General features: G+C 28.6%; 2 protein-coding genes across 2 annotated transcripts; both read left to right on the top strand.

Annotated features, from left to right (window-relative positions):
- Window positions 1-2,852: 2,852 nt before the first annotated feature.
- On the top strand, window positions 2,853-5,921 carry LOC108485496 (cysteine proteinase mucunain-like). Its single transcript, XM_017789344.2, has 5 exons — window positions 2,853-3,397; window positions 4,139-4,374; window positions 4,861-5,001; window positions 5,093-5,545; window positions 5,630-5,921. Exons 1-5 carry the CDS (start codon window positions 2,920-2,922, stop codon window positions 5,723-5,725), a joined length of 1,404 nt encoding a protein of 467 aa, XP_017644833.1. The 5' UTR covers window positions 2,853-2,919; the 3' UTR covers window positions 5,726-5,921.
- A 1,896-nt stretch (window positions 5,922-7,817) lies between these two features.
- Window positions 7,818-9,889, top strand: LOC108485955 (elicitor-responsive protein 3-like). Its single transcript, XM_017789792.2, has 7 exons — window positions 7,818-7,919; window positions 8,020-8,124; window positions 8,209-8,335; window positions 8,420-8,491; window positions 8,601-8,652; window positions 9,292-9,559; window positions 9,651-9,889. Exons 1-7 carry the CDS (start codon window positions 7,886-7,888, stop codon window positions 9,683-9,685), a joined length of 693 nt encoding a protein of 230 aa, XP_017645281.1. The 5' UTR covers window positions 7,818-7,885; the 3' UTR covers window positions 9,686-9,889.
- Window positions 9,890-12,351: the final 2,462 nt, after the last annotated feature.

Genomic DNA, 12,351 nt, shown 5'->3' with positions numbered 1-12,351 from the left:
TACAAGTGGCATAAAATACTACAAAAATACTACAACGTGACTGTTCAAATGGTTCACTTGTGAGTTGATTCTAGTTGTGTTTTTTAACACCGATGTGAACTGTGTGGACCCAATTAAGCTTAGCTAGAATCTAACATCACATGCAATAACCAGTGACCATGAAGACCCCTAAGTTATATGTTGATGGTATAGCTGATTGGAAAAGATAATTTGAAGTTGAATATGGTAGATAGTTAGATATTTTCACTTTTAATTTGGTAGTTAGATTGCTTAGCTATTTTTTTATACAATATTTAGAACTATTCTTAATCCTTTCTGAATCTTTAAATAGAAAGATAAAACGTGTTTAAACACACTAAAACCTATATTCTCTTATATTGACATTAATACCGATACTAACTTAACTAAGACAATGTTAAAGAATCAAAGACATTGGAGGCTTGTAAGTCGTAACAACAATAGTGTAATATTGGGTAATTTACATTTTGGGTCTCTAAATTTAACATCAATTCTTGTGTGGGTCGCAATGCTTTAATTTCATTAAATTATATTATTGAATTTTTGTTAAAAACAAATTAAATCACTTGTGCTAACTTTATCAAATGATTTTAGGGATAAATATTAAAACTATACATGAATTTTGATTCAATGTGCAATGTCACAACTCACATATGAATTTTGATTTGGTGCCATTTTATACATGAAATTTTGATTTGATTCAATTTTTACAAATCATTAACAACATTATCGAGTTAACATCATTTTACGTTGATATATTGTATACATAAACAATTATATTAATCAAATATGAAAATAAAAGTATAAATCCGTTTTTTAAATATGTACAATTGAATTAAAATCAAAGTTTCATACATACATATGAACCACAATTCAAGTTTCATGTTTATAATTGCACCAAATCAAAGTTAATGTATCAAATTACACATTGGACCAAATGTCATGTATAAATTTGATATTCATCCCAATAAATTTAGTGTAAAAGTTACCTTAACATCATGGGGAAGACATAAAATTTTTTAGGGTGAAATTAAATTATATATTTTTATAGGATTTAAAATGCAATTTCACCATAGTATAGACACATATCTTTATAGTTTTTAGAAAGATTAAATGAAAAATTTATGATTTAAAGGAGAAATTATAATTTTACCTTGTGTAAACTTAAAATTTCACAAAGTTTAAAGGAGCTAAAGCTAAAATTTCCCATCCTTCACCTGCTTAACATGCATACTTTGAGTTATTTTTTAAACGGAACGCCTTAAGGCCATCCTTTCATGACACTATCTTTTTCTTCTTTTTTTCACATAAAAAAGGTTATGGTCAATTTTCATCTTTAATCTCTTTACCCTTTTTGAGATTATATAAGAATGATTAAATTTCGATTTTGATCTCTATATTTCACTCAAATTTGAAATTTAATTTTATATTTAATTTTGACATAATTTGTCACATCGATTCTTATAATGTCATTAGTTAATCTAAATATTTTATTCGATTAGAATGTTTATGTGAATTTTAAGGATTGTTAACATCGTTAAAATTCTTTATTACATTCAGGTCCATTACGGTGTTATTTTTTATTTTTGGTTCCAAGGATACCAAGTAAGTATCTTTTAATTTCAAAATGTCACGCTAGTAAATTTAACAAAAAATTATAACAGTGTTAATAAATTGACCTAAATTTTAAATTTAAAAGTATAAAGACTAAATTCTCAAAAATAAAAATATAAAATTAAATTCTAAATATACGAAAAACTCACAAACTTTAAAAATATTATAACCTTAAAATTTTTACTTTATAATTTAATTAAAAATAAATAATTAACTCAACCCAAAGGGAGGCTATCACAGAACATCTTATCCATATATTTATTGGTCTTGCTATTCTCTCTTTGTCCCAGTTCCTTTATCACTTTATCTTCATCTTTTTTTCTTTTTCAACTTTATCTTTTATCTTTCAACATCATTTAGATTTTTTTTAAACTATCTGATTATAAGATCTGACTGTACATATTCTTTTTGACACAATAGTTAAAACTATTTATAACCTTTTCTCAATACATAAATAGAAAGATAATGCAGTTAAGCGCATTTGAACTCATGTCCTACTACATTAACAACAATACCCATATCAATCGAACTAAAACTAAATCTGCAACATATTATCTAGATTTTAGATGTTGAATATTAAGATAAAATAACAATTCCCATTTATTTATTTTCCATTTTGTTTCTTCTCCGGCTACTATTTTATTGGATTTACCATTACCATTCAAGTTTGGTATATATATATATATATATATATATATTTGTTAAATTCTACTTTTAGTCTTTGTACTTTATGAAAAGTTATGATTTGATGTTTGTATTTTTCAAATTAATCAATTTTAATTTTACACTTTTTGAATTTTAAAATTTTAATCTTAACTTAAACCGTAACAATTAAATTTGTTTGGTTAAATCCAATTATTCGTCATGTACTATGTGTGCAATTGTATATATGGTCAATATTCTCCATCTAGATAATTCTAAATTCCTATATTTTCTTTTCAAATTTTGAAAATTTAATATTTATACAGATGACCGTCGTTAATCTATTAACAAGATTTTTAATGAGTAATGTGTGAAAATAATAAGGTGACATGGTATTACACATATAATAGTATGTTAGGCGTATTAGATTTTGGAAAAAAAAAGAATTTAATTTAATAAACTTAATAACTTTCATGAGGATTGAAATTTTAAAATTCAAAAAGATTAAATTACAGTTTAATAATTAAATTCGTAACTTTTATGCAGTATATGGACTAATAGCTTAGTTCAACCTATTTTCTTTTCTCTTTATAAACTCATACATCACTACACTTTTTTCCACCCCACACATTCAAAATCCTCTATATGGATTCACAACCATCAACAATGGCGGTTCTCTTGCTGATGATGTTCACTTTATCATCAGCTTTCGACATGTCAATCGTATCCTACGATAAATCCCATCCCGACCGGTCGATGTCTAGTTGGAGAACCTTCGACGAGGTTATGGCAATGTATGAGGACTGGCTTGTAAAACATGGCAAAGTTTACAATGGTTTAGGAGAGAAAGAGAAAAGGTTCCAGATTTTCAAAGATAATCTCAGGTTCATCGATGAACATAACTCGGAGGAGACACATAGTTTCAAGCTTGGGTTGAACCAGTTCGCCGACTTGACCAACGAGGAGTACCGTTTTACTTACTTGGGTGTTAAGAAACCTAATAAGAAGGTTTCCAAGAGGAGTGATCGTTACGTGCAGCTCCTCGGCCAGGCGGCCTTGCCGGATTCTGTTGATTGGAGGACAAAAGGTGCTGTGGCTCCGGTTAAAGATCAAGGTTCTTGTGGTAAGTTGCATTGATCATCATTGTTTTTTCATCTTTGTTGGGTTTTAAATTTGTTTGAAGTTTTTATTTTACACATCAAAACTAATATATATATATATATATATATATATAAAGGTATTGTGGCCATTTTCATTTTGATCACCTGTCTTTAATTTCGGGTTAGGGAATATTATTGTACATTCATTTTAGTTACTCAATTTTAGTGAATTTTCATTTTAATCATTCATTTTTTTAGAATTAATTATTTAAAAATTTAAGTTTTATGAAAATTGAGTTATTTAGTTGTGGAGATAAAATTTAAGTTTTTCTTGTAACTTAATTCCTTATAAAAGAAATTAAGGTTTTCTGTAAAAAAACTAAAATTAAGTCTAAAAATAGAAAACCATAAAGGAAATTGAAAATATAAAATAGGGTTTTCTGTATAAAAACCCAAATAATTTCTAAAATCTATTTTTTTATAAAAATAAAATTAATTCTAAAAAGGAAATTTAAAAATAAAATAAAACAAGTGACCATAATAAAATTTATTAAAATTGGATAACTAAAATAAGTATACAATAACATTCGTTACCCCAAATTAGCGACAAGTAACCAAAATGAAAACAATTTGTAATGACAATGTCTTTTTTACAATTTTTTTATTTTCAATACTTAAAAATAAAAATTTATGAATTTTGGGTGACGAACTGCATAATTTATCTTATAAGATTATTTTAATTGACCATTCAACGTTGACTACAGGGAGTTGCTGGGCTTTTTCAACTATTGCTGCAGTGGAAGGGATAAACAAAATCATTACAGGCGACCTCATAGTTCTCTCAGAGCAAGAATTAGTGGATTGTGATACATCCTACAATGAAGGATGCAATGGTGGCCTTATGGATTATGCCTTTGAATTCATCATTAAAAATGGTGGCATTGACACTGAAGAAGATTACCCTTATTCCAATCATAATGGCAGATGTGACACCTATAGGGTAAGTGTTCGAGCACATTAGTAATTACCTACAAAATTGTTATTTGATTATTTGATTTGATTTTATTTTTATTAGTAGTCGGTTAATATGGTAGTTTTTAAACGCTCAACATTTACACATTATGTAATTTAATTTTTCTTTTTGCAGTTTTATTTTATTTTTTGACATTGAGGGGTTAATTAAATAAAACAAGATGAAAATTATTATCTTAGATTTTTGGGTATTTCAGTTCATTATATATTTTTAATCAAATTTAGTTGATAAATTTGATTTTTATCTTTTTAAGCGAAAGGATCACAAAGAAAAGCAGAACAATAAAAAAGATCAAATTACAAAACATGTAAATATTGAGGGTTAGATTTTTTAGAATTAAGACTAAATTGACACAATGTATAAATGTTAAGTATTAAAGTTACTATTATACCACTTTTAAAAGCTACCACTGTTAAATCTCTAGTTACGATTATGGTGTTTTGTGATTTGCAGAAGAATGCCAAGGTTGTTTCAATTGAAGCTTATGAAAATGTTCCGGAAAACGACGAGGGTGCATTGAAAAAGGCAGTCTCAAATCAACCGGTTAGTGTTGCTATCGAAGCCGGAGGCAGGGCTTTCCAATTATATCAATCTGTAAGTTTTGTCTATGGATTGAATGCTTTGTTTATAATTGACAATGAAACAACAAAGTAATGTGTGTTTTTGTCCATTGTTTGTATTTTAGGGTATATTTGATGGTCAATGTGGCACACAATTAGACCATGGTGTGACTATTGTTGGATATGGTACTGAAAATGGTAAAGACTATTGGATTGTAAGGAATTCATGGGGTGATAATTGGGGAGAGGCAGGCTATGTCCGGATGGAACGAAACGTGGTCGATACCAAGACCGGTAAATGCGGAATTGCAATGGAAGCCTCTTATCCTATCAAAACGGGACGAAATCCACCTAATCCCGGTCCTTCTCCGCCGTCTCCCGTAAAGCCTCCTTCTGTTTGTGATAATTATTATAGTTGTCCCGAGAGCAATACTTGTTGTTGCGTCTTCGAGCAGTATGGCTACTGCCTCGCGTGGGGATGTTGCTCGATTGAGGCTGCTACTTGTTGTGAAGACAGCTATAGCTGCTGTCCACATGACTACCCTGTTTGCAACATAAATGAAGGAACTTGCTTGATGGTAGTGACATTTTCGGTTTCGTTTTCTTGAAAAATTGTTATTGTTTGTATATACATTGTCTTATTTTCGAATTCGTTTACGCAGAGCAAGGATAATCCGTTGGGAGTGAAGGCGATGAAGCGGACTCCGGCTAAACCGTTCCGGGGAGATGGAAGTGTAGTCGGAAAAAGCAGTGCTTAAATCGAAAACCGACATGTATGATGCTAGAGCATCTGTGAACAAACAGGTTGCTGTTAATTTCTATTGTCCTCTGTATTTCATTTCATTATTTATTAATGGCTTCTAAGAATTTGATTATTTGTCAACATGTAATGTTGTTTATATTTTCTTCGTATTAATTATTAAATTTCGGCTCTCTTACGCGTATTTTAAATAAGTCTAATTTTTATTCTAAATGAAACAAAAAATAAGGTAAATTTTACAATTAATCACTTAATTATTAATGCGTTTTTGTTTTGGTCAATCAACAAAGAAAATTTTTAATTTAGTCACTTTTTGATCACCTGTTAAATTGTTAATGGAAATAAAGATGCGACTTTTTTAATGGGTATAATAATATATTCAGTCTAAATACTCACTTGTTCTATCATTTTGGTCCTAATATTAAATAATTTAACAAATTTAATCTTCCATATTTACAAATTCTATCAATTTAATCCACAAACTTATTCACCAATCAAATTTTATTTTATTTCTTCGAGAACTTCAATGAGGCATTTACTTATAACATTTAAATTAAATGCAGCAGAAATGAAAACATGCATCCATAAAAGGCTTGTTTGCCAAATTTTCTATTTCAAGCTCTTTCGTTGCCCAATGAAAAGCCAATTTGATTTTTGAAACAGTCCATTTGAACCAGGTATTTGCCACGAACATCACTCAAGTCAAAGCACAAACAAAACCAAAATCGACAAACAAAACTGAGTCAGCACGTTGACAATGTGGCCTTTGACTTCCCCTCTCCCCCAATGAGTTCAACGTCAACTTTAATGGAAGTTTATTAAGCAATGAACCCCCTTTTAATCTGTGGTTAGATCCAAAGTCTTTGAAATTTTAGCCATTGACTTTACCTATTTCTGCACATGAAACTGCATTTGATTATAGGCTTAAATGACTGTATATGTGAACACAGCATGAAGGGAACCAAATACGACGAAATTCCAAGAGTGTCAGTTAAATTTTAAACCCATAATTCTCCAACTAAAAACATATAAAATAGATAGGTTTAATTGAGTTTTTAATTAGAAATTTGGAATTTAATTATTATAATTTAATTTTATATAATTTAGTCTATATATTTTTATAATATTATCAATAGATCCAAATTAATAACAACTCTAATTGTTGTTGTTAAAGTGATAACATGATTTTTGTTTTGTCTTTTAGTCATATAATCAAAATCGCATAAAAATCTAATTAATTATATCTACAATCGATAATGAATTTATGTCATTTGAATGCTCAAGTTTTTTTTCATTTAATTCACATCATCACTTTAATAACACTAACAATGTTATCAATTTACATCTATTAGTATTATTACAAATGTGTTAAAAGTCTTCTTGAGAAGAAAATGGGTCAAAGGTTGGTTTTGGGTTCGTGACATCTTCAATCCTACAAGATATAGGAATAATTATAGGGCCACCAAAAGTTGAGATTCGGGACGTTTTTCGATGCTTAAGCCAGTGAGGGAAAGGTAATGAAAGCTAAAGGGAATATTTTTGCAGAATAATGATAGATAAAACTGTTCCTTCCATGTAATTGGCTAAAGCTAGTATCTTTGATCCAATAGGACTATGCCTCAGGCCCTTTTTTGATCTTACCCTCTGGCGTTTGGCAAGTACCAATTTATCTAGACTTAAGGTATATTCTCTTGAACCGGTATAACAAAATGCATAAAACTAAATTATATCAAATTAAACAAATTTCCAACTTTACTAAATTTCAAGATAGTAGAGGGACTTAAAATCATAACTAGACCAAATAAATATAAAAATAAAATTCTATTGATATTTAGGTGAGCAAGTTTCAATGAAATTTCCATTAACAATATACTCTATGTAGTAGAACATTTCAGTCACATATGGCAATTCAAACAGGTTGATGTGTTGGAGATAAAGCAAGTTGATGGGTTTTCTCTCATAAACAATTCAAAACCACCCCATGATTGATACAGCTAAGAAGATGACTAAAACAGGCTCTGTCAACCCTTAGCAATTAAGGAGAGATAATTATATTCCCTTCATTTCCTATAAATACTAGTTGCAGCAGCTTCTATATTGTCATACTAAGAACAGCATTTTTCTCATCAAGCTATAAAGTTGTTCTATACTCGCATTCATGTCGATCCAAGGCCTTCCGCTCGAGGTTACAGGTACGACATATCTATATACATTGTATGTATAGAGATATATGACTGACTTAATTTCTAGTTGCCATTGCTATGTATTGATCATATCTATCCATTTTTGCAGTTGTTGGATGCTATAACTTGGAGGACAAGGAATGGATATCAAAACAAGATCCTTATGTTTGTGTTGAATATGGAAGTGCTAAGTATAGGACTAGAACCTGCACTGGTATCTTTCTTTTCTCTATTTATGAAACCGATTTTTGAAATTTATGTTCGGATTTCGTTTTTTAAATTTTTTTTTTTTGTTTAGATGGAGGGAAGAATCCTACTTTTCAGGAGAAATTCGTATTTACGTTTATCGAAGGCCTCAAGGAACTAAATGTGGTCGTTTGGAACAGCAACACGATCGTCGCCGACGATCATATCGGAACTGGAAGGTAAATGATCTAAATCTACAATCCCCAAGAAAAAAACATTAACTTAAGGTTCAAGGAACTGAGTTTGTCTTGCTTGTGTTGCAGGGTTCAACTCCATAAAGCCCTTTCCCAAGGTTTTGATGATTGTACTTGGCCACTTCAAAGCAAATATGGCAGGTTAGCTAAATAGGAAAGCTTGTATAATTCTCTTTTTTAGTATAATCACTTGTGTATTTATCTGTTTTACAATTTAAACCTAATCTACGATAAATTTATTTCAAAACAGGCATGCTGGGGAAGTAAGGCTCATATTGCACTACTCCAATGCCAAGGCCCCAGTAAGTTAATTACCCACTTACCAAGTTCCACATATTTGTAAAATTCCATCAATCCTAAATGTAGAATACATACATATATATTATGTATATTATGTTATATGGGTTAATTGTATGATAAGGATTTTAAATTGGTCCCAAACTCCAAAACGTTTTAATTGAGTCCTTAATATATGGGTATCATATCAATTAGATCTTTTCTACTACTTTAGGCGTTAGATATTAGCTTTGATATAATATGAAGTATATTTAAAACACGTGGATCAAATTTTAAACAGGTGTGAACCTATAATATAGACAAATTGGATCTGACATGTTAAAAGGAAAATAAATTGCTCTCATAAATTTGAATGACACAATTTTTTTTTCTAATACATTAGATTATGTTGTCCATGCAACGTGTTTAAAATTTGATCAATACGTTTTAAATATATTCTAGATGTCCAAGTTTACTGCTATGTTGAAAGAAAGATCTAATTGATATTATAATGATACTATAAGGACTCAATAGAATGTTTTGAAAATTAGGTACCAATTTAGAATATGTATCATAGTTTGGAACATCTTGTGCAATTGACCTTATATATTTATATATATAAATACATGCATAGCTGACCAAGTAACCATGGTATTCAAATGTAGCAACCACAAAAATCAAAATGCAAGACAAAATCAATTGAAGCATATGTACCATCTGCACCTTTCAGCCAAGTCTCACCATATGGTTACCCACCAGCACCATCAGCAGCTCCTTACCCAACAATGTCATATGCAGCTCCATCTCATTACAAGTCATGTCCTACGGCAGCCCCTGCTGCTGTAGGTTACCCTCACCAGGCCCCTCTTGCACCTTATCCACCACAAACATACCCACCACCACCCCCACAGGCCTCAATTTATTATCCACCAGGTACATTCTTATTGCTGCATTTATACACACACATATATATAGTCCATGTTTATCAATTGCTTGATCTGAACTTTTCTGATTGTTGGTGCAGCTCCGACCGGAATCTATCCTCCACCACCCTATTGAGCTATTTCAAGCACATAAAATTACTACATCAATAGAAGGTGCAACAGTTCATTGTCTGAGCCATCAATAGAAGAAATTTTCATTACATTGGATTTTTGATCCGTATTTCAAACAACATTATGTCCTTTTTTCTTGATGAATTGGTTTCTTGTAATCTACTCTTCTCTGCGATTTCTATATAATAAAAAATGGTGGTTCTCTCAAGTTGGTATTTGTAGCATTTTGACCAAGTATCAATAATGGTGACCAACTAGTGGGAGATCAATGGTGAACAAATAATTTATCTTATTATATATGCAAGATGTGATTAAGATTTCTAGGGAATGTATTTATTGGTCAAATATGCCTTTTTCTTAGCTCAATTAATTAATTAACTAATGCTTTTCCAAATTTCTTGTGAAGAGCAATAATATTAATGGAGTTTTAAATTTGTTGAAAATGAAGAGATAAAATTTTGATTCGATTCGGAAATAATATCGACCCATTAAAAAAATTATTGACTTTGAATGGATGATATTTTAAAGACTTATAGAAAAAGAGTGCCTTAACAAAACAAATATTAGGGCACTTATTATCGGTTATGAATCAAAAACTTATTTACCTAAAAAAATATTATTATGTTAAAATAAATAAATTTAGAGTAATAAAAATTAATTTTATTTTTCAACAAGCATTTAAATTTAAATATAAGAAAATATTATTATACTTAAATTAAATAAAATATTTAATTAATTAAAGTCTGATAAATATTGAAAACACTTCATATTCATGTTGAATTACATTTTATTGTAATTTAAACTATTCAAATTTATATATAAGTAATATTTTGTTATTTTAAATTTTTTTACTTGCAATAATTTTAGTATTATATTAAAAATAATAAAAATTCAATAAATAAAATCCAATAAAATATTAAATTGCACTTTATATTCATTTTGAAATACACCAAATTTATAAATAAATAATATTTTATCTAGACTATTTTAAGTCCTTGACTAATGGTGTCACGAGTCAATCGACACAAACTCGATTAGAAAAATTATGAAAATGTCATTTCAAAAATAAATTATATTATTTGAAAGTATTTTAATTTTTAATTTTAACAAAACCCAATAAAAACTTTTCATGTGATTAGATTTGACTGTACTATTTACATCAATAAAATATTAATTTTACTATTAAATCAAAACTTTATTTTAATATAATATTTACATTTTAATTTTATTATGTAAACTTTATTACCTCTATCAATTGTATATTATACTCTTATTTAAGCTCTTGATTGAGTTGGTGCTCGAGTCAACCAAATACCAACTCGATTAAAAATTACGGAAATGTATTTCCATAATTAGTAATGTTGTTGATCAAGTTGGTGTCACAAGTTGACTTGACATTAAATTAAGATTAATGACAGCACCATGATACACAATTGTAATACATTTGGTATTCTTAATATGATGTATTTACGTGTTTAATCTATTTTTATTTTAATATTGTACATATTTCATTCATATGTCATTAGTTTCATTATTTATTGTATGTTACTTTTAAACTAACATCAATGCTAATTTTCACACACATATGCATGTGATACAATTTCTAGTTATTTTACACTTTTTTACTCAAACATAAGAAAATTATTTTATTATATTAAAACAAAAATTAAATAGATAAAATTCGATACATATTGAACCAAATTGGGTGGTCATGTCGATTGAAATATTAGTCCAAAAATAGGGGTTGTATTGATTGACTCGAGAACCGATACATATTGGTCGAATTGAGTTAAAAAATCAGCTGAAATGATTTTTTCTATTTTTAAAATATTTTTTATTTTTATAAATTTTAATAATTTATTTGGTCGAACTAGACAAACCAATCAAATCCGGAACTAATGACCTAATTAGTTTAGGTGCCAACTTGGAAAAGCAAAGTAGTTTAGGTACCATTTATGAAAAAAAAAGATTAGTACTATTTGTGAGTTAAACCAAAATTTAATAATCTTTAAGTTTAATTCATCAAATTTTTTTTTAACAACATAGCCTATCCCCAACCCATAAATAGGAGGATAATGCGCTTTAGCACACTCGTATCATATCCTTCTACATTAGCAACAATGCCTATATCAATCAAGCTAAGACTCAATCAATCCCATAACTTTTAAATATAATTCTAATAACTCTAGTTTAATTTTGACACTCTTTTAAAACTTCGACAATATCCATATAACCATATATAAAAGGACAAGTGGCACACCCACCACTTTTTTAAAATGGCTAAATTTTAATTTTGGCCTCTATAATATACTTAAATTTGAGTTTTAGTTTATATACTTTAATTTCTAACATAATTTCATCTTTATAGTTTTATAATATTATTAGTTAGTAAAATAATTAATATCATTATCTTTTCAATTAAAACGTTACGTGGTTATATATAATTTGAATATCGTAAATATTAAAGACTAATACGTGCATCATCTTTTTATACGTTATAAAACAATGATCAAATTTCAATTTTGATCTCTAGACTATGTTAAAATTTGAGATTTAACGATATAATTTAAATTTTAACATAATTAGATCCCTATAATTTTATAATGTTATTAGTTAATCTAAATAGTTAATATTGTTAACTATTTCAATCAAAATATTGACGTCAATTTT

Source organism: Gossypium arboreum, chromosome 6 (assembly GCF_025698485.1).
Source record: "Gossypium arboreum isolate Shixiya-1 chromosome 6, ASM2569848v2, whole genome shotgun sequence".
Lineage (NCBI taxonomy): Eukaryota > Viridiplantae > Streptophyta > Magnoliopsida > Malvales > Malvaceae > Gossypium > Gossypium arboreum.
Note: the sequence above shows the minus strand (reverse complement) of the source record. Positions and strands in the feature narration are given on the sequence as shown.